Source organism: Botryllus schlosseri, chromosome 3 (genome assembly GCF_051294905.1).
Source record: "Botryllus schlosseri isolate E-star chromosome 3, Bs_hap1, whole genome shotgun sequence".
In the NCBI taxonomy this organism is placed as follows: Eukaryota; Metazoa; Chordata; class Ascidiacea; order Stolidobranchia; family Styelidae; genus Botryllus; species Botryllus schlosseri.
Window position 1 is genome coordinate 4,034,235 of NC_137238.1, and position 27,652 is coordinate 4,061,886.

At 39.4% G+C, this 27,652-nt stretch overlaps 2 protein-coding genes and 2 long non-coding RNA genes across 5 annotated transcripts; 2 read left to right on the top strand and 2 right to left on the bottom strand.

The window, feature by feature from the left end:
* The first annotated feature begins 235 nt into the window (after positions 1-235).
* LOC145436598 (uncharacterized) lies at positions 236-20,341 on the top strand. 2 transcript variants are annotated; one of them, XM_080313984.1, is made up of 6 exons: positions 236-396; positions 558-691; positions 13,821-13,894; positions 18,312-18,377; positions 18,785-18,865; positions 20,056-20,341. In XM_080313984.1, the coding sequence occupies exons 1-6, from the start codon at positions 271-273 to the stop codon at positions 20,190-20,192; spliced, it is 618 nt and encodes a 205-aa protein (XP_080170110.1). In that variant the 5' UTR covers positions 236-270; the 3' UTR covers positions 20,193-20,341. The 2 variants fall into 2 exon arrangements, with proteins under 2 accessions (XP_080170110.1, XP_080170111.1); XM_080313985.1 differs by lacking the exon at positions 18,312-18,377.
* LOC145436608 (uncharacterized) lies at positions 6,724-13,095 on the bottom strand. Its single transcript, XM_080313999.1, has 4 exons — positions 11,697-13,095; positions 10,252-10,352; positions 9,960-10,059; positions 6,724-8,895 (listed from the first exon to the last, which is right to left on the bottom strand). Exons 1-4 carry the CDS (start codon positions 11,755-11,757, stop codon positions 8,831-8,833), a joined length of 327 nt encoding a protein of 108 aa, XP_080170125.1. The 5' UTR covers positions 11,758-13,095; the 3' UTR covers positions 6,724-8,830.
* Positions 14,829-17,402, top strand: LOC145436624 (uncharacterized). The gene is made up of 2 exons (XR_013914354.1): positions 14,829-14,975; positions 17,124-17,402. It is a non-coding gene; the product is annotated as an uncharacterized LOC145436624 (long non-coding RNA).
* On the bottom strand, positions 17,348-18,261 carry LOC145436623 (uncharacterized). Its single transcript, XR_013914353.1, has 2 exons — positions 17,820-18,261; positions 17,348-17,447 (listed from the first exon to the last, which is right to left on the bottom strand). It is a non-coding gene; the product is annotated as an uncharacterized LOC145436623 (long non-coding RNA).
* Positions 20,342-27,652: the final 7,311 nt, after the last annotated feature.

The following is a 27,652-nucleotide window of genomic DNA, read 5'->3' on the forward strand; positions in this document are numbered from 1 at the left end:
CTGTACCCTACACCAGCGTATCGCTTGTTGTTATGAACTTCCTTTCCGGACCAATATATTATCACACCGCGACTGTCTAACTATATGACATCACAAATCTCCTTTATCAATGTGGCACATTGCGAGCGTGTCGTCGCATCAATTCGTCGGCGCAACGCTTGATAAACATCGTATCGTGACACCATCGTGGTTTTCAAGATCACTACTCCTGCTGTAATCGTTTCGCATAAATATGACACATCACATGGCGTTGATTCATTTTCCGAAAAGATGAGATCTCTTTATTTTCATTTCGTAACGGTCGTCCTCGTAGCAGCGGCACGCAACAGCTTGGGATGTGAATGTGATGTGAAAGCCCCTTTGCCGAAACCCGAACATTCTATTGACTGGAGCCAGGTATGGATGTTGAGATTCGTTTCAGTAATAGGTGTGCTGACGATTATATTCTCATTGATATTCACCTGAATATTTTCGGCTTACAATCGCCAGGGGAAGGGTAGGATAGTGTTGTATTCCAGTTTCCGTGCACGTTTATATCATTATCGACGATATTTCAGTTCAACTACACATGGTATGAAACAGTGACGTCGTTTGACCCCATCTCCTTGGGTCACAGATGTAAAAGTATGAACGTAGGACACGCTATCCCGGAGGAACACCTCGATTTGGTTGTAACATATTTCTACGACAAGTAAGTATTTTTTCTTTTAGAGAAGTCCTCTTACATCACTGTTCCATAAACTTTTTGAAGCGCGACGCAAATCTGAGGCTTTTAAAGATCTCTCGACCCAAGGCTCCAACATTGAATGAAATGCATTTCTTATGTTAGTATATGCTACGTTTTTATGGGCGTGTATGAAATAGAAACGGTGCATAGGCCTACAAACCAGAGGAGCACAGTAACGAAATACTTTTCTTTTTCGGGAGCACACAAGTAATCATCACCTATTTGCTCTTTATTCGAGTGCTTGTGTTTTTTTTATTACTTTCTCTCCTACTTAAAACTACATCTATTTAATACTTTAGATGTTGTAGAGTGGAACGTAGTTTTGGGAGAGATTCCCCTACTTTTATGAGTGAAATTGCCACATGAACGCGTGAAATAATCCCGATTGCGTCGCGCCCCATACTTTCAGAGCCCCTGGGCTATACCATGGGTCATTCGGTCATATGCTGTAATGATGAATTTTCTGCTTCGGTATCCGCGAAGAGCCAAAATAAATTTTGGCGTCATCGCTAAAAACAGTTCAAGTAACCTTGATGCTCGTAAATTGTACAATAGTATGTATAGTGACCATGTGTACATTTAGTAAAGTATTAATTAGGGTTGCATTTGAGAAAAATGGTTGCTTAACACTAGAACGATCAAGTGGCTTTTTTGACGCATTTTCATTTTTTAAGAGCTGGCATTCAGTCAAATCCTACGCTGTTCGGCTGAAACTTCTTGACTTTTATTTATGTTATGTAGGCCACCTTACCTATGATTTTCATCACTCATCTAGTACAAATAAAAAAAGTTATACACATAACTACCTACAACTACCGAGTGGCTTTTTTGACGCATTACAGTTTTTCTACCTTAAAGCATCGCAGTTTCATATTCTTGAAAGTGATTATGTATCTGCTAAACGCAGAAAAGTCGTTTGTAACAACAGAACTTTGTTAATATCGACTTGGTCTAACTGTGTTAGCAGCAACATCCCTTGTAATAGAACGCCGTGGATCTTCCTGGTTCGGAGTCACCAAAGCTCTTAGTATTATATTTCTGAAGCTCAGCGTGTTACAGGACATGACATTTGAAATGTACCATTAGACCAAGCCGATATCTGTATTGTCCATACTAATATACTAGGGTTGTATAAGGGCAAAGGGCTTTGCTCTGGTCTACGAGCAGAGGTGGTCAAAGTAGTCACCGTCGCTACTCAAGTAGAAGTAGGAGTGGTGGTTCACAAGTAAGTAAGTCAGTAGGTATTCTACGCTTATATTTGCCTACGAAACTGAAAACTGTCAAGTAGAAGTAGAAGTAGTCTAAAATCATAACTACTTAAAAAGTAGTGTGAGTAGGCAAAATCTACTTCAAGTACTTCAAAAAGTAGAAGTACTTCGTTACTGACCACCTCTGTCTACGAGATGGATCTTCGGGGGGAGAGGGAGCTGGATCTAGTAAATTGAATGCATATGAGGACTGAGGGCATGATGAGTGCATTATGTTTAGTCAGACCCTCTCGAAGAACAGGTTTATGGAACTCATGAGCTTTCTATTGACATATGGAGTAAAAAAAGGTGTAGACTCGATAAAAAATAATATTGTTTTTGTTTATTACATGGTCGAAATGCCAGCAAATAATTGGGGTAAAATGTCAGATGGTCGACGCTGCTACTACCAAGTATTTGTACAAGGGCGTCTCATATTTAGGCAAGGATAGGACAGGTCACCGCTTCTATAATCTATACATTTGCAAAGCATAGTAATGTGAATAGTCTGGCGTAATCCATCTTGAAACAATGTTACGTGAATGTGGCTGTATACGCTTGGAAAAGCAAACGAAGTCCCAGTTGACACTATTGTCAAAAGTTGCTTGAAGCTACCAAGGACCAGAAGGAACACAGGCAGCTTCATGTAGCCACACTTTTCAAAGCTATCATCTTGTTGATAACGGCGAGATGCCAGTGTAGAGATCGAAGTTGTACACATATATATTGAGTTCACTCCAACCGGAGGTAACTGTTTCCTTCAGAAAGAACACAAACAAGAAACCAGTGACGGTTAAATGTTATAACGAAACAAAACCAGGAGGATATTATTGGCCAGGTTGCAAGGCAGTATTCTATGAGGGTACCACCAAGTCGACGATGTTTTCTTAGAATGTGAATGATATTCTACTTGCCAAAATGCCGATACTATAAAAATATGCAAATCGAGGATTAGTTGCGAGATTGTATCATGCAAATCTTATCTGATAAGCTTTGTGATATGTCACCAATAACCAAGAATGGTAATGTGGCTAAAGCAGATCTGGAACCTACTCCAAATTTTTGAAGAACGCGCTCAAATACCAAATGCGCACCAGAACAACACTGATATGTTACACCAAAAAACGGTGATTTGTTATATAAGTGTTGCACTAAGGTGTGTCTAAAATATTGCAAGTAGCTGTGAGCGCAATAAAGAATGGTTTCTGATGCCGTTTGTTGAGATTTGTGCTGATTTTTAGCTCCGTTGGATGCATTTAATCGAAGAAAATTCAACATGCGTCAAAAAAGCCACATGGTAGTTCTAGGTAGTTCGAAGTTCCGGTAGTTCTAGTGTTAAAACAATTTGTTAAAACATGCTTTAAACAGTGTTTTAAACAAAAGCCATTTTTTAGAAAATCATGTTTTTCAAGTTGTAAAATCAGGAGCTATATTTTCAATTCACTATGAAGTCACAATTGAATTTTGTGACGTCATAGCTTGAAAAAAACATAAAAAAACAATAAAAACATATTTTAAAGAAGGGCCTTGTTTTAAATATGTTTGTTTTAAATGCAACCCTAGTATTGATATATATTTGCATACATTCTTAAACCCACTTGTCGCAATAAGCAGTAAGTCGGAATGATTGACTTATTCTAATTCCCGCTATTTTAATTGTTATTTTCGTATTGGAAAGCGCCTTGTCTCCATATTAGGATATTGTCTCGGCGGTAGTCAATAATAATCGAAATGCGAAATGTCGTAGAAGGCGTGCTGTTGTCTGATAACTTGCAGTAACAGACGCACGTTTCTGCTTTTTTCCTGGATAGGAATGATTGATACGACCGTGAAGGTCAACTAGTCTGATCACACCCGCATCAAACACGTTTACTTGACTCTATACACCAGTGGTTCCCAACCTTTTTTCACCCACGTACCAATTCGAGGTTTTATGAAGTGCTCGCGTACCACCTACATAAATTACGCACGCTGAAGGCAGTCAAAAAAATTTTTCCGTCATTTATGACGTCATAATGAAGTAGTTGATCTAAGCGAGGCGTAATAGCAAATACTAATAAACTAGGCATTATCAGCCAGGGTTAATGGGATGCATGAAATTGTTTTTCACCCCCAGTCACAAAAGAAGAACAACATTATGAAATAACAGCAAACAGCAACGTCAATTGTTTTAATGCGATGGCTTTATTTGCTTATTTTCCACAAGCAAAGCGGTTCTCAAAGTATTTTTTTAGACACGCCCCCGTTTCTGATAGTGAAAAATTTCGCGCGCAATCCCGCCCTTCCCTTATTGTCATATCAGAAAATGCAGCCAGAATGCTAGCAATCCCAACTAATAATTTGATAGTATGGAAGGATATGACAGTTGATAAGAGAATTCTCAAATATGCACGCAGAGAAAATACAATGAGTTGGAGATAAATCGCGCGAAACGCGAAAAAAAAATCAGTTTGCCGCAACTTAGCACCCCCCCAATTTGGAGAAATATTGCACTAGCTGGTCGATGGGTGGCATGTGTTTGCTCACAGCGCATCGAAAGTCATGCATGAGCGCAACAAGTCGGTTTTGTTTCTTCAACTTGATAGTCATCAGACATCAAAATCCTTGCTTGCACTCCCACGTAGAAGGGACAATTTGCAGCTGGGGAATAGCGTGAGAAGTTAGAGTCTAGTATGAGGAGGCCATGCTAAGCCAGAAGTTTATTGGTGGACGATATTTGTGTTCAACCCCACCTTAACTAATAACACCCTTCGGTCGAAGAAATAACAGAATCTACTCGCGTACCACCTGGAAGACCTTCGCGTACCACTAGTGGTACGCGTACCACAGGTTGGGAACCACTGCTATACACTATATAGTCGGGCTGTAAAAATGCTGGTTAAAAAAATAAAATATAAAATAAAGTAAACGATGGTAGCAAATGATCAATGAGGCAATGTCTGGACAAGGTAAGACAACAGTGTTAATATAATGACAAGAGGTGATTAAGTAGGTATTTTATTAATATGTTATACGGCAATTCACGGATATGTTGTGGCAATTCATTCCAGATCATAAGTCGTGAGTAGTCTGGCCAAAAGGTTCGACATTGATATGTCCACTGTTAAGGTGCCGAAGTGACAGCGCCGAATATTCCAGCAGGCGCAGCTTGAACCGCACGTCTCAAATGTGACCCACCGAGGTAAATAATGAGCCCTGTGTCGAAATGCGAATTTGGAATCGTGTTCTTCTCTCGGAAGGAGATATTCTTTCAGTTTGGACTGGTTTGCAAGCGATACAATCTATCTGGAGCAACGACAATCTTTACCGCGACCTTTTCAGACAAATCTAGAGTCTGACCAACCTTAACTTGAAACCAAACCGACTTGAATATTACAGGAGTTGGTAAATTTTTCATCATCATCAGACCATATCATCGTAGCAACACTGATTAGCCTGTCACTTATGGGATATGGTACTGAACACAGTGGACTTGGAAACGACCAAATCAACCACAGAAGATCGATCATTGCGCAACTGAAATAAATCATGAAAATATTACGTAGGCCTACATGTAGTAAGCCAAGGGGTTCTTGACCTTTTTTTCTCCAGCGCCCCTTTCAAAAACTGCCCGAGTCTGGCACCCCCTATTTTAAGTAGGCTACTGTATAGTAAAAACAATGGGTAAGTTGTCGAAGTCCGCTTTCGGGTTGAGACTTCATTATTAGACCATTTGACTAATTAACGGTATAATTGTATGTGCTCTTTTCGGGGTCAAATCCGGGTTGTTATAACAACCATCGGGTAAGGCCTATACGGGCTCACAGCATTTGGTTCGAGATCGATGTACACATCCCGAATTCTCCTCTGCGATTGACAATACGGTGAAGTTATTGTATTGGGTTTTGTTTTATTGCTTTGTGTGACAACTAAATCAAATGAGAATGTGGTAGAGATTTTCTCGCAATAAAATTAGTCCTGCACCAAGCTTTTAACTTTAACATGAATGTTGGTAAGCAGTATCATCCTTTATGATACGATGAAGAAATATTCTGACGATTTAATTTTGTAGCTCTCATATACAGGTACATTTAGTTAATTATTTTGACCAGAAAGCTTCAAAACATCTTTAATGTACAAAGGGCATCACTCTCAAAAGTTTTGCGATAGCCTACAGTGCCTTTTCGACACGCATGGCGCCGCAGGATAAAATACCTAGTTCAAAACATTTTGTGAAAAATACCTGAGCTATCAGTATAAGTATCAGTTTATTATTATTTTCATCATTTCAAAACAGCACACAACTGCGATACAATCAAAAGATAGGAAGGTGTCGAAACGACTTTGAGTAGCTAGCGTAGCGGTACTGTTATAACGGGGATATGGCAATCCAAAAGAACGCCACATTCATTTATATGAATTAAAATAAACCACCGCATTCATGAAACATAATCGGTGGATATTTCGCAATGAGCGCAACGAAAACGTCGTGATTTGACAGATTTTGTCGAATGTTAGTTTGCAATGAGAACTCAGGGATATATAGAACTATTGTTCTACTATATAAACATATGTCCTTAGCACACTATCCAATGCGAGGCTAATTGGGCGCTGAGCCCAGCGCCTCTTATTTAGCCCCCTTCAAAATTCAAACTGCTCCCCCGGGGGAAGGGGATGGAGACAAAATTGAGAATCACTGCGGTAAGCGATAGGTCTTGTGCGGTAGCGACCAAAATCTGTTCCCTTCGCAACGAATAATTCAGGAATTACTGGCGTACACTCTAAATTCGAATGCGTGCAGAGGAACGCAAAATTACACGCCAAATCCGGTTTTTTTTTTAACTACCACACAACGTGCTGGAGCCGATGTGTGCCTGGCTATCCTGTGTTTAGTGGTGGTGTGTTCATGCTGACTTGCGCAGAGCTCGAAATTAATACCAGCCATCCATGAATTTTTACTCAGCTTAGGCTCAAAAAAGATTTTATTGCAACGAAAGATGAATACAGAACATTCATTTGCAGACGAAAATGTGTGAATTTCTAGCTTGCACAATTGAAAAATTTAAGATTTTCCAAATAGAAATAAGAACTACAGCTACAAAGTTGTCATAAATTAGATTCTAATTAGAGCAAAGAAACGTTTCACTAATTGGTGTAGAGTTATAGCAACACAGTTGTTTTCGCAAATTAGATCCTAATTAGAGAAAAGAAGCATTTCACAAATTGGTGTAGCAATAGAATTATAGCGACACAGTTGCAACCACAAATCACATTTGAATCAGAGCAAAGAAACAATTACAATCCTAGCGACACGCTTGTTTTCACAAATTAGTTTCTAATTAGAGCAAAGAAACATTTCACAAATTGGTATGGAATTAGAATTATAGCGACACAGTTGCAACCACAAATTACATTTGAATCAAAGCAAAGAAACATTTCACAAATTGGTATAGAATTAGAATCATAGCGACATAGTTGTCATCACAAATTAGATTCTAATTGGAGCAAAAAACATTTCAAAAATTGGAGTAGAATTACAATCATAGCAACACAGTTGTTTTCATAAATTAGATTCTAATTAGTGCAAAAAACATTTCCCAAATTGGAGTATAATTAAAGTCATAGCGACACAGTTGTTATCACTAATTAGATTCTAATTAGTGCAAAAAACATTTCATAAATTGGAGTAGAGTTAGAATCATAGCGACACAATTGTTATCACAAATTATATTCTAATTTGAGCAAATAACATTTCAAAAATAGGAGTAGAATTACAATCATAGCAACACAGTTGTTTTCACAAATTAGACTCTAATTAACGCAAAAATATTTCCCAAATTGGAGTAGAATTAGAATCATAGCGACACAGTTGTTATCACAAATTAGATTCTAATTAGAGCAAAAAAACATTTCAAAAATTGGAGTAGAATTAGAATTATGGTAACACAGTTGTTTTCACAAATTAGATTCTAATTAGATCAAAAAAACATTTCCCAAAATGGAGTAGAATTATAATTACGGTATAGCGACACAGCTGTTATCACAAATTAGATTCGAATCAGAGCAAAGTAACATTTGAAAAATAGAAGTAGAATCAGAATAATTACTGCAGTATATTTTCTGAATTAGACTAGAATTTAATTAGAGGTAGTTTTTATTTCAAATTAGAGTAGAATTAGAAATATAGCTATACGGTAGTTGTTTTCTAAATTAGATTCGATTGAGAGCAAAGAAACATTTCACAAATTAGTGTAGCATCACAATTTATAGCTACACAGCTTTTTCCAAATTAGAGTTAAAATATATTTGTAGTTTTTTTTTCGAAATTAGAGTGGGATCAGAATTATAGTAACAGTTTTTTTCAAATTATAGAGTAGAATTAGAACTATAGCTACACTGTTTTTTCCAAATTAGAGTACAATTAGAATTATAGGTTCAGTTGTTTTCACAAATTAGATTCGAATGAGAGAGACGAAGCACTTCACGAATTAAAGTAGAATTATAATTATAGCTAGTTTTTTTTTCAAAATTAGAGTATCATCAGAATTTTAGCTATACATTTTTTCACTCTAATTAGACAACTAGACTAGTACTAGAATTGTATAGTTGTCCAAGTCAGCAAACGAAATCAAAATCATTACTGGGATTTCTGAAATCTGCTCATAAGACAGAGAAGCTTGTTTGATTGAAACCCAAATTTTTGTCTTCAATCACGACATACTGTAAAATTGAGAGTATCTGGAAAACTTTTGGATATGTGGGGTCACAAACATAATAGAGAAGATCCAGCACCATCTCAAATGGTGTCGCTTTATTGTGAGACGATCTCTTTATGCGGAAGCCATTCGCCACGATCCATGACTGCAGGTCACCATTTTCATGGTGCGTTAGTACGAGATGTCGAGGACTCAGCTTTGTGGCCGTTAATTGGACTGAATGGGCCTGGAATTGAAAGAAATATGTTAAGTAAAATTATATTGCCAATAATCCATGTCTGAATTGAAAGCACAAGATTTAGATTATGTAGAAATGCCTTTATGGGACTTCTGCATAATGAATATTGAATAAAAATAGAGCTGAATAGGTCAATATAGGTTTTTGTCAATATGGTTTAACAAGCTTAACTCATGGAAACAAGTGATAGCAAATTCTGTCGTCACGATATGCTGTCTAGTCGTTGACATGTATGGGTTTTTTCCACATAATCATAAGTTTACTAACCTTTAATAATCCATTCAGATTTGATCAGTATACCATCATACAGGTTCTTTTTGGAACGGCACAAGTATTATGTTCACATTCACTGATTCTATGCACTATATCCATGGTAGCCATCCTCATGGTCTCGAAGTCAGGAAAACCAAAAATTACATTAGCAGCAGAAATGATTTTCCATGGTATGGGACAAAAACGAATTTGCACCAGCTCATTCTAACTTAGATTTAGCCTTATCAACAAGAATGATGTAATTGAAAAGCATTTAATAAACATTTATTTTTGGAGGCCTTTTTCAGTTCGAGTGTTTATTGCACCGTCATAACGTAAACAGCGTCAATCTAAACATAGGCCTACCATATTTTCAGCACCCAAAAACAATTGTGCCACATTTTGGCGGCACACATCTGAGCTCAACAGACCCTGAATTAGAACACATGTTTGTGGCGCAACTTGGAAATTAACAGACCCTGAATTAGAACACATGTTTGTGGCGCAACTTGGAAATTAACAGACCCCCAAATTAGAACCAACTCAACATGCGCACATGTTAAGCCTTAAACTTTTCAAACTAGCTGTACTTTTGTGACGGTCTGTTAAGTTCAAACTTGTGCCAGATAGTGGCATGCAAAACGTCCAAGTTGTTACGGAAGACGCCGAACAATGTTTGCCGAAAAATCAGGACAAGAGTCGAAATCAGTACAAATCTGACAAATCAGGACGTTATGGTACTTCTATGTTCATTGTTCACACAGTTCCAGGTTAAGCAAGCAGCAAATCCTACAACTCACCTGATAAAGCGTTATCGCCCTCAAATCCTGTTGTGATTCTCTTTTCAGTTACTGCATTTCGTAATTCCATCAGGAGTATAACCGCAGCGGGTTCTTTTCCCTACAAATAAATATAATAATAAATATAAATCATGTAGAAGATTTGGTTGAAGGACATTCCACTTATTGCATTCCGGTTGATATGAAGGCAAGACTTCTGACACAACAATATTTAATATATAAAATTGCAACAAAAATAAACAGGATTATCCCAATTAATAAATTCATTCTAGAATAGTTAAATAATACTAACCTCTTCATCTGTCTCTAGCCCTACTCCAAATATTTCGTCATGAGTAGTAAGTATTTCGCTTCGACACTCCTCGGAACGAACATTTGAAGCCCCGCTCTGATCTATTACAAAGGCAAAGTGTTACTATAAAAGCAGCTATGTAGTGAGCTAAGCATGCACATTGCACACACACTTCTATGTGTTATATAGAGGGAACTTGATATGAATATAATAAGTGGGGCAATTTTTTTTTGACCTAAAAAACGGAAGATTTTGACCTAAAAAATCTAAATTTTGACCTTTTTTGACCTAAAAAAAATGAAATTTGACCAAATTTTGACCTCACGTATGCAAATTAGGTGTTTTCGCATATAATGTTAAAATTATACTACTTATCTTCATTTCTGGTTGGAACTGTCTGTCCTTACAAAGTAGATTGGCCTGAAAAAACGTTTTTGGCTCAAAAACTGACAGATTTTTACATGAAAAACTAGTATTTTAACGAAATCTGGCCCTATGAAGAATTCCAGTAGTTACATTACGTATTCTGGTGGAAATAATTAAAATTTGTTGTAGTACAACAACGAAAGATCCTTTCCTACATTCTCGGGTAGAAAGTGTCTGTCCTTACTACGTAGCTTGCCAAGAACGGAGTAAGAACGTTCAACAGCAGCATTTGTTGGCTGACAACACTCAAGTTGTGTGCACACTGCTGGTGACAAATCGTGTTGCTTCAATCTGACAATGTTGTCTATATCACAATTTTTCAGCTTGCGCTTCTTGATATAAGAACCATGCAATGTCCAAGCAGTCTTGCTTCAGCTAGGATATTGCGGTACGTTGACCATAAAACCATGTCACTATTTGTTTCATTTGACCATTTATGATTCACAATGAGCAGACGATGGTCCGTTTACAACGGTAGACCTATAAAGTAGGCTACAAGCTGTAAAATATCAAATGATAAGTTCACCGACAGCGCAAAATCTACGATACAAACGAAATGCAGAGGTCAAAAAATGTTTGACTTTGTAAACAATTTTGACAAATTCTGACCTAACGCTACAATTTTGACCTAATTTTGACTTTTTTTGACATGTCAAAAAAAAAATTGCCCTAATAATAAGATTTATTTCACTGGATAATATTAACAATAATTATTATAATAGGTTCATGAATGAAATGTCATGTTTTCAACCAATGAAAATGTCATGTAATTGGAAAAACAAGTGAGTCAACTGCAAAACAAGATCTATATAACTTTGTCAAGAATTCTAGTTGTAAATCCATATTGCATCAAGTTAGAGGATTAACTGACATTCTGAAACTCAGTTTCGATGCTACTGCAAGTTGATCTAAAAGGCAATCTACCATTATTTATCACACTGCTGCTTGCTGTAAGAACCCTCTTGACAACATACCGGTAATCATAACATATCGCATGTTGATATTCTTGAACGAATTACCTTCAATTATTAAAGCAATGTGTTCTCTCGTAATGCCGTACGCAATCAACATCTTCTTCATTCCTTCCGCTATGATGAGATTAGCGACACGTTCATCCACATCCACAAAGTCACTGTACTGCGACCTGTCGCTCCATTTAAATTTGACCCTTTGACCCTGACTGAGTTCCCGCCGTTACCGAGAGATGTGAACCGTGAATGAGAGAGAGAGAGAGAGAGAGAGAGAGGGATAGCAATAGAGAAATATAGAGATGTTTATTCAGTCAACAGTCAAAAGCAGAATGCAGTGATAATAGCCAGGTAACACTAACGATTACTAAACAACGTACTTCAAAATTACGTGGTGATGACAATGATTGATTGATTGATTGATTTCTTCATTGCCATACTGCTGATATATCAATGATCAATAATGGGGAAACGCAATATAATGGAAGTCATAGTCAAGTCAGACAATCATGTGGTTGTAACAATGATATATTTAATTGGGTTGAAATGATCAATTTCTTCTGCCAGTTTGGTAGGTAAATAAAATGAGAAGAGAAACGTTCACAAAACCTAGTAAATGCAAGAAAGCGACACACTAAAATAATGGAGCGACATTGATGAAACTGCAGTCCACTTCATGGCTCCTGAGCAATGTGCCCTTTTAGGTACGCATGTGTGCAATTGATTTGAGCTGACACGGTCTCTGCACACATAAATTATAAGTTGCGCACAAAAAATCCGAAGAGATGACCTTTTTTTAGTGGTTACGCACTGTTGTCCAAGGGACCGCGCAGTGAATAGGTGAGCGCTTGCTGCAGACTCGTCAAAATTAGAGGTAACATTGCTTCTGAGCTATATGTAAACGGGGCTAAAAGCACGCATTACTTACACGAGAGTCGTTATTACCGTTCAACATCTATTATAGAAATGCTGCATCATTTGAGAATCTATATCTTGCAGCTTAATTCCTCCCCTGCAAATAACCCAACGGGAGCAAACGGACCCCAGGGTCATTGGGTTTACCGATGACGTCATGATCGGCACACGAGTGTACCGTACCTTACCCTGGATGATCTGGTCATTTACCAGTGACATTGCGATAAGTTTCAGCAGCGTTTCCAGCGTCGACCTCACAATCCCTCTCAATCTTACTGATCTCACAACTCGTGCGGCGACTTACCGGACTATTAAAATGTATACGTAAACTCTTTCATAGTGATCAAAGCCGGCGACAGATGATAAGATGAGAGCAGAAGCACATATTTCGTAACTTTATCTGATGAAGTGTGGACTTGCACATATTATGACACCACTTCGGCGAAAGATTTGGGTCGACTTTATGTGTTTGTCCCATATTGCATCTTTGAATGCACAATTTTGTGTCTAAATCGATGCTTTCGATTTAGAGTGTAACGGGGGCCGTTGTCAGCTGCAGAAAAACGGCTGGTGGTATTTCTTGCTCGATACATGAAATATGAATATATTGTTTGGCACACAAGCTGGTAATAATTTGACATTTTTGACATTTTGGTACGCTGCACACAAAAGGTGGCTGGCTCCTGGTCTATAATCTAGTCTAGACTATAGAGCGCTTCATCGCACCGGGCACCAAAAAAATTCGGAGAGAGTCTTCGGAGCCCAGGAGCAACTTGCAAAGCGGAACATAAATACAATATACGCACCATGTACCAGTATGCCAATCGCGGCCAAGCATATATAGCACTGACGGAAACTAGTGATGGTTTCAGAAGATCGTGATATTTTATGCAATAGTATGGAAAATCAATACACTTTCTGACGAGACAAGGTTAATCTCAGTTATGCGAGTCATTTCCTTTTTCACTACCACCGTCACACAGCGAGTGGTAGTAAATTGAAATTTGACGAAATATTTGCTCAGAAGTTGAGATTACTGGAATTTTATTTCATTCCGATAAAAGGTTCACAGGGTAGAACCTACCAAGGTTCGTCTGCGAACGTGAACGTGAACCGAACGTTCACATCATCGCCCGTCAGAAAATATTGTGCTAGTCGAAAATACTATGTGCTTCTTTAGACTACGCGCGATCGTTATTCAAATCTATATCGACATGTTATACAGCACAAAAGATTAAATTACTATTTTACTTTTTCTAGAGAAGAAAAGATTACATTTCATTGCCACCAACTGTTCACCAAAGATGGACACCTCAGACAATTTAACGTAGAGGGTTAGGCCCTTTTCATACTGGATTTACGAAACTCTTTCGGGAACAAGTTCCGAAACAGGCGATGTTCACATAGAGAAAAAATTACCGAAACAGTTCCGGGAAAAGGGCGCGTTCATACCTATTTAGAGTTACCGCGAACTTATGTTCATACAGGTCGTTTTTTCGGTAAATTCGCGGGAAATTATGGCCAGTATGAACGCGATTCTCCGTAAGTGTTGATAGTTACGAAACCATGTCTGTGGGGTGTTCCAGTTGTAATATGCTTGTGGAAAACAATGTGGGAGAGGCATATACGTGAGATCCGGAGAAGTTGGCTCCAACTTTTAGCTATGGGATGTTGCGGATATGCCTTCTCGAAGTGTATGGGGCTCTATAGGCTACTCAATGGTCCGTGGACGTATGAGCATGCGACATTACAGCATGCGAGACTTCGGCATGCGACAATTTGGCATGCGACACATGAGCATGTGGGTTAAATTACGGGTTAGGGGTAGGTTAGGGTTGGATTTATGGCTGGGTTAGGGTTAGGCTTTAGGTTAGGTTAGGTTAGGCTATGTTTCGGGTTAGGGTAAGTTTTTGGGTTATACAGTCACATGCTGAAGTGACGCATGCTGATGTGTTCCATGCTGAACTGTCGTTTTCCATTGTGTCGCATGCTCATATGTCGGGCAACCTACTCAATATCTGTATCAGTAATAGAGCCCGAGCATGTTCCTGGCTTGTATATTATCAACCGAAGCTGAGAGCAGAAACTGAAAGCCAGCAAAGAGGATAGAGTCCTGGAATGAAAAGAACCACCAAGGCGATCACATCTGCGTACGAGGTACGAGTAACGACAAAGTCAGTTTATCTTTGTGATTGCTGTATAATGGTTTGGGTAAATCTAATCTTATGTACACTGTACAGAGAAACCAGGGAAATCGAGAAATTCGTGAGAGAAACATTTGGTATACTCTGCGACGAGCTTCGAGACCATAACGAAAAGCAGCAAGCTAATTACACGAACTCAATTTCTCTTGCTTGCTGAGTAGCTGTCGCTCTTTGGAGGCTAGCCGATGAAGCCAATCGTTTATAGATCCAGGTAAACATCAGATGTATTTCAAGAAGGCAACTGTCACAAGTTGATTTTAACAAAAATTGCTGGTGCCTAGTAGGGCTAGCCACAATGATTCGAGGCTAGTAGTAAAATACTACTTTTCGAGTAGGCTACTGAAATTATACTGAAAGTTGATTTACTAACGAGAATTATACCGTAGTTTTGATAAACTTTTCCACTGAGTAAGCCTTGATTGGCCGTGTCGCAACATGCGAGATATAGTACAAAGCTACGAACGTTGCTGGAAATAACACATTTCCGAAGTCATGACCATCCCATATAACACTGTCAAGCAGTGCAATGAAAACGGTATGGTCGAAAAAACATTAAAGTATCTTTAATGTGACGGGCAATAGGCGTTATGTTCTTTATGGTGGCATAAAAGGTAGCCTACACATTTGAATTTTGGCATGGTACATTGTGTTGTGATGTCATCATGATGATACTCGACTCGAAGCGTAATAAGTGATTCAGAATCGAATGACTCAGGTACTCAATTTTGCCCAGCCCTAGTGCATAGTAATATTTCTATATTTGTCATGGCGGAATGTCAGCCAGTTTTTGCGTAGCATACCACTGCAAAAAGGTCAGACAAATTTGGTCTTGAATCATTATGTCAGAAAAAGAAGTCTGAAAGACCAATTGTTCTGGCCAAGTAGGCTACTTTCTGTCTCAAAAGTAAGACCCAAATTGATGGAAAATAGACTTAAACTGGAAACTGAGCAATCAACGCAATGTCTTGGACTCGAGTCATAAAACCATGACTCGAACTCGACGCTCTGCTCGATGAGTTGGACTCGGATTTGACTCGGTGATAAATTGAAAATGACTCGACTTGAATCTAGTCAAAACTATTGAAGTGGGATCGACTTGTGACTTGGTTACAACCCTGCTCACTTGACTGAAATTGCTGAAAATGAGACCAAATTTGTATATTTTTTGTAGTGTGGTCAGACATGTACATCAACCTACTTATTTAGTTACTTTTAGTTACTAAAACTATGTAGTTCTAGTTGTGGATTTGACTGAAACTATGTAGTTCTAGTTGTGGATTTGAAAAAGTGAATAGTTTCTGGTTCTAGTTGCGGATATTTGAAAGTGAGTAGTTCTAGTTCTAATAGCAGATTTTGAAAAGTTGATAGTTCTAGTTCAGGGCCGGCCAACCCGTGGCCCGCGAGGTAATTTCCGAAATTTGTAGTATTATCAAAAATGGATTGCACAGATTTTGATTAGTCTGGCCGCAGCACTTGAGATGTGATGACTGAAATATCAGTTCCGACGCATTGGTAGGTCTATGAGCCAGTCACATTTTGGTAGATCTTCATACACTACAATAAAGCAGAATACTTTGCGATAGATTAATCAAAAGTAAAAATTTTCTACACGCTTAGCGCAACATCTTGTCACTCGATTTCTTGCTTTTAATATTGTTACCCCTTTGTGAAAATGAAAGAACGCCTAATCTATCAGATTGAGTCAACTATATATATATTCGCGACCTCCCGTTTGCGCTCGCAGAAAGACCGTCGACTATGAAACCTAGGCACAAAATGATTGCCGCATGTTGGACAAAGCTTTCGATATCGATATGTCCAGGTGCCGAATAGTCCAGTCCTTGCAAACTGAGCCCAGCGAGATACAGCAGGCTTGCAATATAGTCAAGTTACAATATTATTAATTTATCAACTTCAAAAAATTTTCGTGCTTCGCGCGGCTAGTGGCCGGCAGAATAGTTCGTCAATCGAATGTGGTGATTTGGCTGAAAAGGTTGGCCACCGCTGTTCTAGTTGCTAGTTTAAAAAATTGAGTAGTTCTAGTTGAAGTTGCGCATTTTGAAATTCCAGTACTTTGTACAAGTCTGAGTGTTGTGGGTGGCTAAAAAATTACCACAGCAACATTTGTACCAAACATGCATTTGCTGCATTTAAGTTTTTTCAGGATGACTTCATGATTGGGAGCCAGAGGGTTCCGTACTAGCCTACATAACTGATGACGCAGCAGCCTATCCCTTTCAGCCCCGGCTCATTGAGCCTTTTCCCTGAAACACAAACAGAGCATAAGCTAAAGCTAATTTCAAATATGTAATATAAATTTCCTTTCTGCTGCCCTTAAAATTCACAATTGCTTTTTCAGAAACTTGGCAAAGCACACATAAAGGTTGAAAGATTTTGGTCGACTGAAGGCGCGGTGTTCAGCTTTTCTCATAAACTGCAATCCGCTAAGGCCAGAATGATACAGAGGATGGTATACGCAATGAAGACAAGACCTGGTGGTGATCCAAGTATCGCTGGCCCAAGACGTCGGAAATGCCCTGTGTGACTTTCTCAATAAACAATGCTCTTGCTTAACCAGATGTGTTTGTGCTGTTTCATTTTATTCATGAGAGAAACTATAACTTAATGCACACTTGCACAGTTCCGCCTTTTCACCTTTTTCATCAGTATCCTCCATCTAGACCTGCGAAAAGATCAAATTAAGTTACACTTGCCTAACCTTGCATAACAAAGGAAGACTTGGTTGTAACAAGAAAATGAAGGCATAGGTGAAAACCAAATTATGGCTTGGATGATGTACGATGGCTTACCAGCCCGTTGGTACAATTTGAATTTTTCGTTAGTGAGTCAGAGCTAAGGACATCATTCTCTGCTGTGCTGCCACTATCAAAGCAGATGTTACTAAATCCCCTTTTCAGTAGGCGTATATGACGGTGACTAACCTACACACAGCATATCCATGGTTAGAAACTAGCCTTTGATGTAACAAATTTGATGAGGGTTAAGATCACCTGCCAAATTAGTGTTGAAGTGCTAACGTTTTCAGGCAACTCACCCAATGCTGCATCATTTGGAGATGGTGTTCTATCTTTTTAGCCGTGCTCTGTTTAGAAAACCACAGAAAAAAGAAGCTGACTAGTAGTCAGTGACTACGTATTGTGAGCATACAGAATATAAATCCAAGAATAATGCATTCCCAACACCATTACCAAGAAGATCAAAATGCCGCAGTTATCTGACCTCGAAATACAATCAGCCTGAATGAACAGCGCGTTACGGTAACTAAAAGTTTGATTGACAGCGTTCCGGGAACCCAGCTGCGCCATTCGTGTTCATACTCAGTCGGTCCCGTAAAAATCTCCGAAAATAAGCGCGTTCATACCGCCCCGAATCACCAGTGTTATGTTCACATAGAGGGGTTCCGGTAAACATTTTCGAGAAATGTTATTCCCGGAACCCCGGTATGAAAAGGGCCTAAGTGAACTAGAGAACGTCAAGATCTGCGATGTTTTTGCATTTGGCGAATGCGATTACAATTCTGCTATAGACAATGAGAAGAAAGCTCACAGGCACACGGGAACTGGCAACCTAGATGAAGAATTGAGAGGTGAAAGTGAGTCCATGCGTTCTAATTCATTCAATATATATTATTCTACTAAACCTTCCAGTAAATTATAAGAAGATAATGTACGATAATTATTATCTTTACAATGCATGGATTGATTCCGAGTGATCATGAGACCACTTTTCAAAACTGCAAGAGTATACAGTAGTTTCTCAGACGCAGAATTCGACCTTGCTATATTCGAAAATCGCTGTACACGAGTCAGGATAAAAGGCATGGGTTCAACTGAAATCATGGGACATGCATCAGTTTAAATATTTACAGTAATATTAGTGCTACCGTTTTCGAGCCATGGGTCTTCTCTTAGGTGCAATTCATTCATAACTTTTTTCAAGAAATGAAACGAAAAACATATGGCTCGCTCGTCGTTTGTCTAACCTCCAAACTGTTTCTAGGTCAAGCGACGGAGCAGGAAAACTTTTCGTTCATTGGAGACCCAGACCATTACCTCGCATACGTTAGATGCTATGATGCAGGTTCATTTGAAAATTCATATGATAGAGAGAATTCCACAGGGATATTTCCAGGGATATATAGAACTATATATATAGAACTAGAGTTCTATATATCCCTCACTGTAAAATATCGATATTGTCATATAATATTGCAAGATGAAAATACTTGATATATTTATTGATAGGTATTGTTATGGAGGCTTTATGCAGGTGTTGCCTATATGGCTATGGCTTATAAATCACAGTTATGATATTCACCTGACAGTTTATGGAGAAGTAGCCTTTTCCGTTCTGCATTCTCACCACCTGGACTCTGAATACGAACGTGTGTGCCATCAATTGCACCTATCACATCTGGAAATGACGCGATAGCAAAAGATTCCTCCTTCACACTCTGTAGGTTGGAATGAGGCCATCGTACGAAAGTCCCGAGATTAGCAACTATGACTTTTGAAACCTGTCAATGAAAATAACTAAATTTGCAAAAGGGCAGGCAATCGACCACTATCACTTCCTTACCTCCTTAATTACATTTGATACTGTCGGCTGCGAAATACCTTCCAAATCAATTGAAAAGAACCGCTGCTTGTGAAGCGTAAGAATATCAACATTTTATGCAGTACTGGTAGAGCAATGCCTTTACTAGAATGTCTGAAGTCATTCTGAATGATCGCAATGAAGTCATGAAGGCCTTTTTTTGTGAAGCGATAGCGTGCTCTAAATTGGTCGTCAGAGATATTTTCCATAGGGTTTTGCAAATCTGCCAGTATAGACGTTTCGGTACTCTTTCATGAACTAAATCCCGATCATACTCTTCCCCAGTCCACCTCATAAACTCCAAAAAGTCCATCTTTTCATAAGCAGTCGCGCAGTACAGCTACCACGAACCCAGCAAATTAGAGATAATTCCCCGTTTTTGGCGACTTACATTATACACGAAAACGAGTCTTACCGAGCGAAGAAATTCGTTCCGTGATACCAACACGGATCCACTGGATTCATTCTCGAATTACGCTCGGCATCACAAGAGTCGGCGACGCGTGACCATAAATAATTCCCGTCTTATGAAATAGTTGTTGTGATGCGAAACAGAGATAATTCGGCGAATTATCGTTAATGCGAGTGTTACATTGGTTTCAAAATACGGGCATTAAGCAGTCCAAGGAACGAATTTCATTAAAGTCTGTCATAAAATACCCTCGCATTAACAGATTGGGTGATTTGGATTTTCACGAGAGACAGGACTGTGACGGCTGAACAGCTCCTGTTTATTCAAAATGATCTCTGGAAGCACGGGATATCAGCACCACTTCGACTGGCTCATTGTCAGGACCTCGACGGACTCTGAACTACTTGAATTAATCGATGCAGAGAAATAAGTTGCCAGGATAAATTGTCTGTCGCTATACATGACTAGGTATTAACTAACCAGAAATTTATGATAAAATATATGCTGCCATACACAAGTGATTAATAATACTTGTTTGTCCAATGATACATAGACACTGATAGGAAACTCCCGCGGACTCTGCTTTTCAGCGCGTGCAAGTCACGCCTCATCGCGATCACGGGCTATGTTGTAAAGAACTTCGTCAGCAATACTTCTTTAGGAACTAGCAATATACTATACTAGATCGGTATATTTATCATGGGCAATTAGCGGTAACGAGTTGAAAAGATGCGAAAATGTATGCTTTCCCGCTTCTTCGATTTTTCTCTGATTAAACTAGCGGACCATTGCTGTATACTGGCGTATCGCAAAAACAAATTAACACATTGACGACTCGCAATTATACGCAATCACCGTACGGTACCCTTCACACAACAAACGGGCAGTATATTCACACAGACGGGTACTTTCATGCACGGTGACAAGTTGCACAACTCGTCTGCATTCCAGCTTTTAAAAGTCGCCGTTTTCAACATATTGATACATTATATATGAATATCGAGCAGAGGTGGTTATTAGAGAAGTAATTATACTTATTAAGGGTGCTCGAGTAAGTTTTTTCGACTTCCTGATGTGATTGTGTTTATAACACTACCACCCAACAACATATATACTTACTATTTACACTAGCTGGATTTTGAATATTTTTGACAATAGCACCAATATTTGTATAGTCACTGCACATTTTGTGGTAGTCACAAAGACATACCCTGTAATTTCAAAAGTGACGATTTCCGATTAATTGCAAACCACTTATCTAATGTACTTTTCAAAACTTTTTAGGAGTACTTTACAGGTCTTTACTTTCTTTTTGAAGTCAGTTTGGCATGTCTTCGAAATTTCTACTTCTACTTGAATAGAGTAAATCAATATAGCAATATGTCTTCTTAAGTAGTAAGTAGCAACGCTGAATACTTCAATCACCTCTGACAAAAAGTCACGTATCCATGATCATTCCACAAAATCTTGTACGCCTTGCAACACTGAATTGCATTTCCTGGACCCGAATCATTTTGCGTAAAGAAATGAGGAATTAAAAACAAAATACCTACACTTCAATGATAGCAACATTTTCAAATATAGAATTGAATTTTAAAATCTTCAAATCATATGTATAAACAGTCTATGCAGGGTTTCTAAAGCAATAATAGTGCTTTAAATCAGTTTTTGTCCTCATTAACTTGTAAGAAGTATTTGAACAATGACTTTCATAATTGCTGCATCACACTCGCTGTTGCTGGCTCGAAACTGGCCGATTGCAACCCGAATGATACCTTATCAACTCTGGATGAAATCTCCTTCCTTGTTCAAAATCGTATATATGCGTCTAATTTGTTACTGTCGTTTTAACCTTGGGATTCGCGTATATATGCGACTAATTAGTTTACGAATTTGGAATCGCGTACATGCGGCTGATTTGTTCTATCTTTACAAACTTGGGAATCGTTTGCTTGCGCCTAATAAATATAAGCCGTCAAAATGTGGAGACTGCGGAAATCGTAGCACGATCTCTCTACGCTCGAAATCATATTTATTGTTTTTTTGGGGTATTCATGGTGTTTGTCGACTACTATGGTCATTTACACCAGGCCGATATTCTTCTTATTTTTCCGTAACTGCCGACTTATAGCACGGCCCACCTCTAGGCTTTTTGTAAGACACCGCTGACGCGGATGAGGTGGCGAGGAGGAGCCTAGGTAAACCTCCAACACTTATGTATCGGAATTCGGAAGTCGACCTCCGTCGGACTCGAACCCGCACCCATTGGTGTTGCAGCCGCGGATTATACCACTGCGCTATCTCGCCACAATCATATTTATGATAATTAAATAGTGATGATGTATTTATCCAAGCGCTATCAGAACCCTCGCTAAATTGCATAGTCTTAAATACACGTACATTCAAGTTTATTAAATATATAGTCGGAGGAGTTATCTCCGCACGATATAACGATATAGATGAGTAGTTTATTATTATAGTGCACTGCTTTCCAACCATTTTGAGCTCCATTCGCACTTTTTGGGAAAATATATCACATTCGCACAAACTAACTGAAAATTGTACACAAAAACGGAAGATGAATATACTTGAAAATATTTTGTTCAGATGTGAAACGAATTTGCTACTATATAGCTTAGGCCAGGGGTGGGCAAACTTTTCAGCTCGCGGGCCGCATTCAACACCTGAATCCATTTGCGGGCCGCATTATATAGTATAATCAGAATCATAAGCCAACTGTTATTTGATTGTATAATATTCAAGGAGATATGGAGACAATACATAAATATGGATTAAAACAATTCAGGCATTGATTTGATGATAACGCATATGTGTCAGAAACATTAACGAAATTTTAGAAGCTGACCATCTTCTATTAATTCGTCAAAATAAAGGATGGAATTGGGTTGTACCGATTCTTAGGACAGGATGGAAATTTGAGTATGTTAGTAGCGAACGGCTCATAGATATACTGATTTTGCGTTTGGTTATGCTTCAGAACGCACAATACCGACACATCATCATAACCAGCATCTTACCTTTAAATACGTTTCAGTAAAGGGTTATGTGTTAAACTTGCCTTCTTCGCGTTCTTTTGTGAGGACGATATCAACATGATTTACTGTTGTCTCAAACATTTGATTAATTCGGTTGTATATATTGCACCTCATCGTTAGATACATTGCACCTATAACTAGGATGTTCGGATTCAAGTGATGTTTCAAATTGCAGCAGCGAATTCATTACAATAGTGTCATATTATGACAAGTTATACATATTGCGCCACCTCCGACGCCGAAACAAAATTACCTCTCAGTGGATTGCTGATTGATTGCAAAGCAATAATCCTGCACTTTTCGCTTTTGAACAACTCGTTATGAAGGAATTGAGGCCGAAGTTACGAACAATATGCACCCAACTGCGTATAGAGGGGGCGAATCCACACAACACACGCGCAAAATGGTTTTTCCAAGTACAACACTGAAAGTCGGAGTTCTAACCCAAAATCACAATTGTATATCCGAACTATTAGATTTCCGTTTTTCGTTTCTTGGATGTTTATCAACTGAAACGTTCAATATGAGTGGGTCCCGATCCGAGATCTGGCTACTGCGCCAACAATAAAATCAAAAAATGAAATATGAAGATTATAACTCAATCAATATCATGATGAAATATCTTTAACCCAGTCGTCTCTCTAGAAATTAGATTTGTATTGCGCATTGCATCAATATTTTTATTACATTTCTTGATGCCGTCGCGGGCCGAACAAAATGTCTTCACGGGCCGTATGCGGCGCGCTGGGCGTAGTTTGCCCATCCCTGGCTTAGGCCATCAGGTGCCTCATTATAAAGGCAACTCTTTTCTCTCGTCTCGATTTCAACTATTGCAGTAAAACCCTAATCGGCCAAACAAGTTGTTGGTTTTTGTACAAGAACGTATTTTTCTAGTGCTTGGAAGGTATCAAGAGGTGTTAAGAACTGTTCAGCACTTCCTATCCAAAATACAACGTATTTTCCGCGAGTGAAAAATGCTTGCTCGCAGAAATCGATTTTGAGAGATGACACAAAGGTCACGGAGGCTGCAGTTCGTCGCAAGGGTCAAAACCCACATGTTTGTGTTTAGGTATTTGCCTGATGGCTTGGAAAATAAGGTTCAAAACGATTAAGGTGAGCAGGCTCATTAGAGCTCGCAACCGTATGAAACGTTGCTACCACTTGTGTTCTGTTTTTTATTCGATTTCTCATTTCTGTCTCGCAAGTAACTGAGAAGAGCAAAGAAAATCACGACACCGGTGTACTTGGTACTCAGGGTACTTTATATCCTCGATCCTCCTATACCTATACGCGATGTTCGTTTTCTCGCATTGTGTCTTTATGTGTATCACATGTATCGGGTGGATGAAAAGAATGAGAACCGCTAATTATGACTACATGGCTGTGTAACGTTATGATTACGGTCTTTATGTGAATTTGAAGGCTGAAAAAATCAGTAAATTGAGGAATAAAATGCAGAGCGAAATAATATGCCATGCTGGATAACCAGTGCCGTTAATATGTTCATCAAAAACACATTTCATACAACTACAACTGAGGCTTCTGCGGTTGGAATATAGTCACTAGTAGGCTTGCAATGCGTTGACAAAATGGTTATATATTGCTCGCCACCTCATCCGCATAAGCTGTGTCCTTTGCAAGCCTGGAAGTAGGCCGTGCTACAATTCGGCAGCTACGGAATAAAGATGAAGAACATTGGTCTGGTGCAAGTGACCATAGAAGTCGACACACACTAAGAATACATCAAAGCATACTTATATCAACCGCCAGTGGGCGGTCAAGTACGCTCCTCATCTCTATTCTTCTCTGTTCACACACCAGACTGATTCTGATTCACTCGATGTATCATGTTTTTATTACGTGGGCCTAATATATTCTATGGTACTTTGCTGTAGTAATTTCACAATATGACAGTAGAGATAAGGACCAGCGTCAGACAGTATCGATGCAAATAGTCACGACAAACCGAGCCTCATCTTCCACTATATAAACCTAAAATTGAATCTTTATGTCTACAGGATATAACTGGTGAGACACGGAGTACAGTACTGATTGCCAAGAGCCGTCGGTGGCTGTAGTCGTCCTATGGAGAAGACAGTGCATCGCATGAATAACTCTCAATTTCAGACGAGGAAAGCATACAGCGCTTGAAAAAGTTTATTGAACTTGAGGAAGGGAGAATCATTTCAGTTGGGACGGTTATCAACAAACAAGATAAATCTACTACAGTTTCACCAACGACAGATCGCACAACCACCGGCACGACTTTCGATTACACAAGTAAGCACTATAAAGCACGCTATTGTTTGTGGTGTTCATGCGGTGCTTATCGACTACAAAGGTCATTTACACAACGCCGATATTCCGTGTTTTTATTCCGCTGCTGCCAACTTGTAGCACGGCCCACTCAAGCTTTTCAAAGACACCGCGTAGATAAACCTTCAACAGTTAGGTAGGAGTTCTCGAGACAACGTCGAACCCGCAACCCATAGGTGTTGCAGCTGGGGATTATACCACTACGCTATCTCGCCACCCTCTATAACAGGGGCGGGCAACATACGGCCCGCGGGCGGGATCCGGCCCGCGAAGGGATTTTGTCTGGCCCACGGACAGTTTTCCATCTTACATGATAGTGTGGCCCGCGGCCCCAGTCTTCCGAGATTCCCAACTACTTGGTTACATACGTCAACGTTGAGTGACTGTATGTCATTATACACATGTATGCACAGCGAGCGAGGGTAGAGCTTACGCGTAAGTTCGTCGAAGCGAGAAGACTTATTGCATTATCGGCATTTACGATGTACTCAACCCTGATGACATTCGTGGTTATCATGTTGTTTGTCGACTACAATGACCATGCTAATATTTCTTCTATTTGATTCCGTAACCGTCGACTTGTAGCACGACACACTTCCAGGCTTCAGTAAGACACCGCTTATGCCAGGGGTCGCCAACTCAAAACGGGTCGGGGCCACTTTCAAATTCCGTAGAGGCGGCGGGCCGCATGAATTCAATATCGAGATAAAATAGGCCACATATTTGTAGTTGTCACCTACTAAACCCTGACGAATTGATATCTTGGTAAATTTGGGGTAGGCTACTGGGCTTATCGAACGCCTTGAAATCTTAATTAAGAATTGCACCGTGTGTTGATTGATCAGAGAGAAGCGGACATGGGGGTGTGACCATAGGCGCCGACTTTTATGTTTGCACGGGGTGGCGGCAGGCACGTAGCCAGGGGGTGTCGAAACTCCCCCCTTTTGAAACACAAAAATGATCATTCTAACGCTATAATATTCAGTTGCAATTCAACGAGTCGTTTTATCAGTGTTACGCGGGGCCGCGACCAATTAGCGAGATTCGTCTGTGCACGCATATAGCATCGCACAATGCAACGCGAAGCGATCTCCCGCTGAGATATGCGATATTAGGTCATTGATTGCCGCGTGGTCGGCATTCGTCGCTGGACTGAGCAAGACAGCGCGACAATTCAGGAACACGAAAGACAGACAAGAATTATGATTACAAACGCGAGCGGCCAATCAGTAATCCCTTACCGCCAACACAAGGGTTTTTTACTTGGTATTGAGTTGCTCCCATCGCGACAATTGGTTGCTGATTAAACCATCGATTTTGACTGCATTGCTGCATTTCCCGATTTACGTTCGCAAAGCATAATTGTATTAATATTATGGGCACTGGAGTAAATTCCAACTAGCAGGCACACACAATAAAACACTGTTCAACTTTGCGCTCCGAGAATATTTATCACAAAAATGGTTCACAAAATATTTTAAACGCGGCGTGCGGCCTTCATCGTTGAAAATAATGCACTTTAATTTGTAGAAGGTGGACGTTAGGGTTGTTCAGAATTGACCGACTTTCAAAAAGTCTAGGTTTTCAGTCCGTTTCCCATGCCTTATACCTTAAAAACAAATCCTGGCAACTTTTTTTTGTAATTCATCCCCTGCATCCGTGTGCACATTGAGCTGGAAGAATAGCAGCTGAAAATAGGGGATTCCCCTAAAATCTGAGTGTCACGATTTTACCTAGCCTAGTTAAAGTGACATATAACATGGATTTATGCAGCTGTTGCGGTTTGGAGTGCTACAAAACCCCACTATATAAGGCATGCCTAGTTCAGGATATCATTTCCATGTCCCACCCAGCCTTAGAACTGCTCAAAACTACCTAAAACTGATAGTCATTTTGTTGGATCACATATCCTACACCCCTCAAACCTACCCGGCACTGTTCATCAATTTCCTGGATCCCCATGTGCAAGAATACAACTGTAAATGTAACATCCACTCACAGCCACATAATAAACATCACAGGAAACGAAAAAATAAGGCAAAGAAAGAGATCAACTTGGCAAAATATTACATAAATCAGGTGGATGAAATGGTTGCTTTCGAGAAATCTGTATATCTGTTTCAGTGATCTTCCACAGCTTGTAGGAGGCTCGCTCGCTGTTTTTTGTCATCCGTTATGAACGCAGCATAGTCGGTATTCAATTTTACCATACGCTCTGCTGCATCATTAACTACTTCAACAGTATTCACAAATTCTTGAGCAGTCACGAAATCCAGATCAGCATGCCATTCCGAAACTGGAAGACTCAACCAATCATGTTCCACATGTATAGCATCAAATAGAAACCCCGATTATGGCCCAATCAAATCGACCATACTCATTGACTCAGAGACAGAGTCAGAGATCAGACTGAGAGGCATACATCTGCGATATTTTTCAGGGATTGGCATTTTCAGCAATTTAGCAGCCATCGCTTCCTTCAGTTTG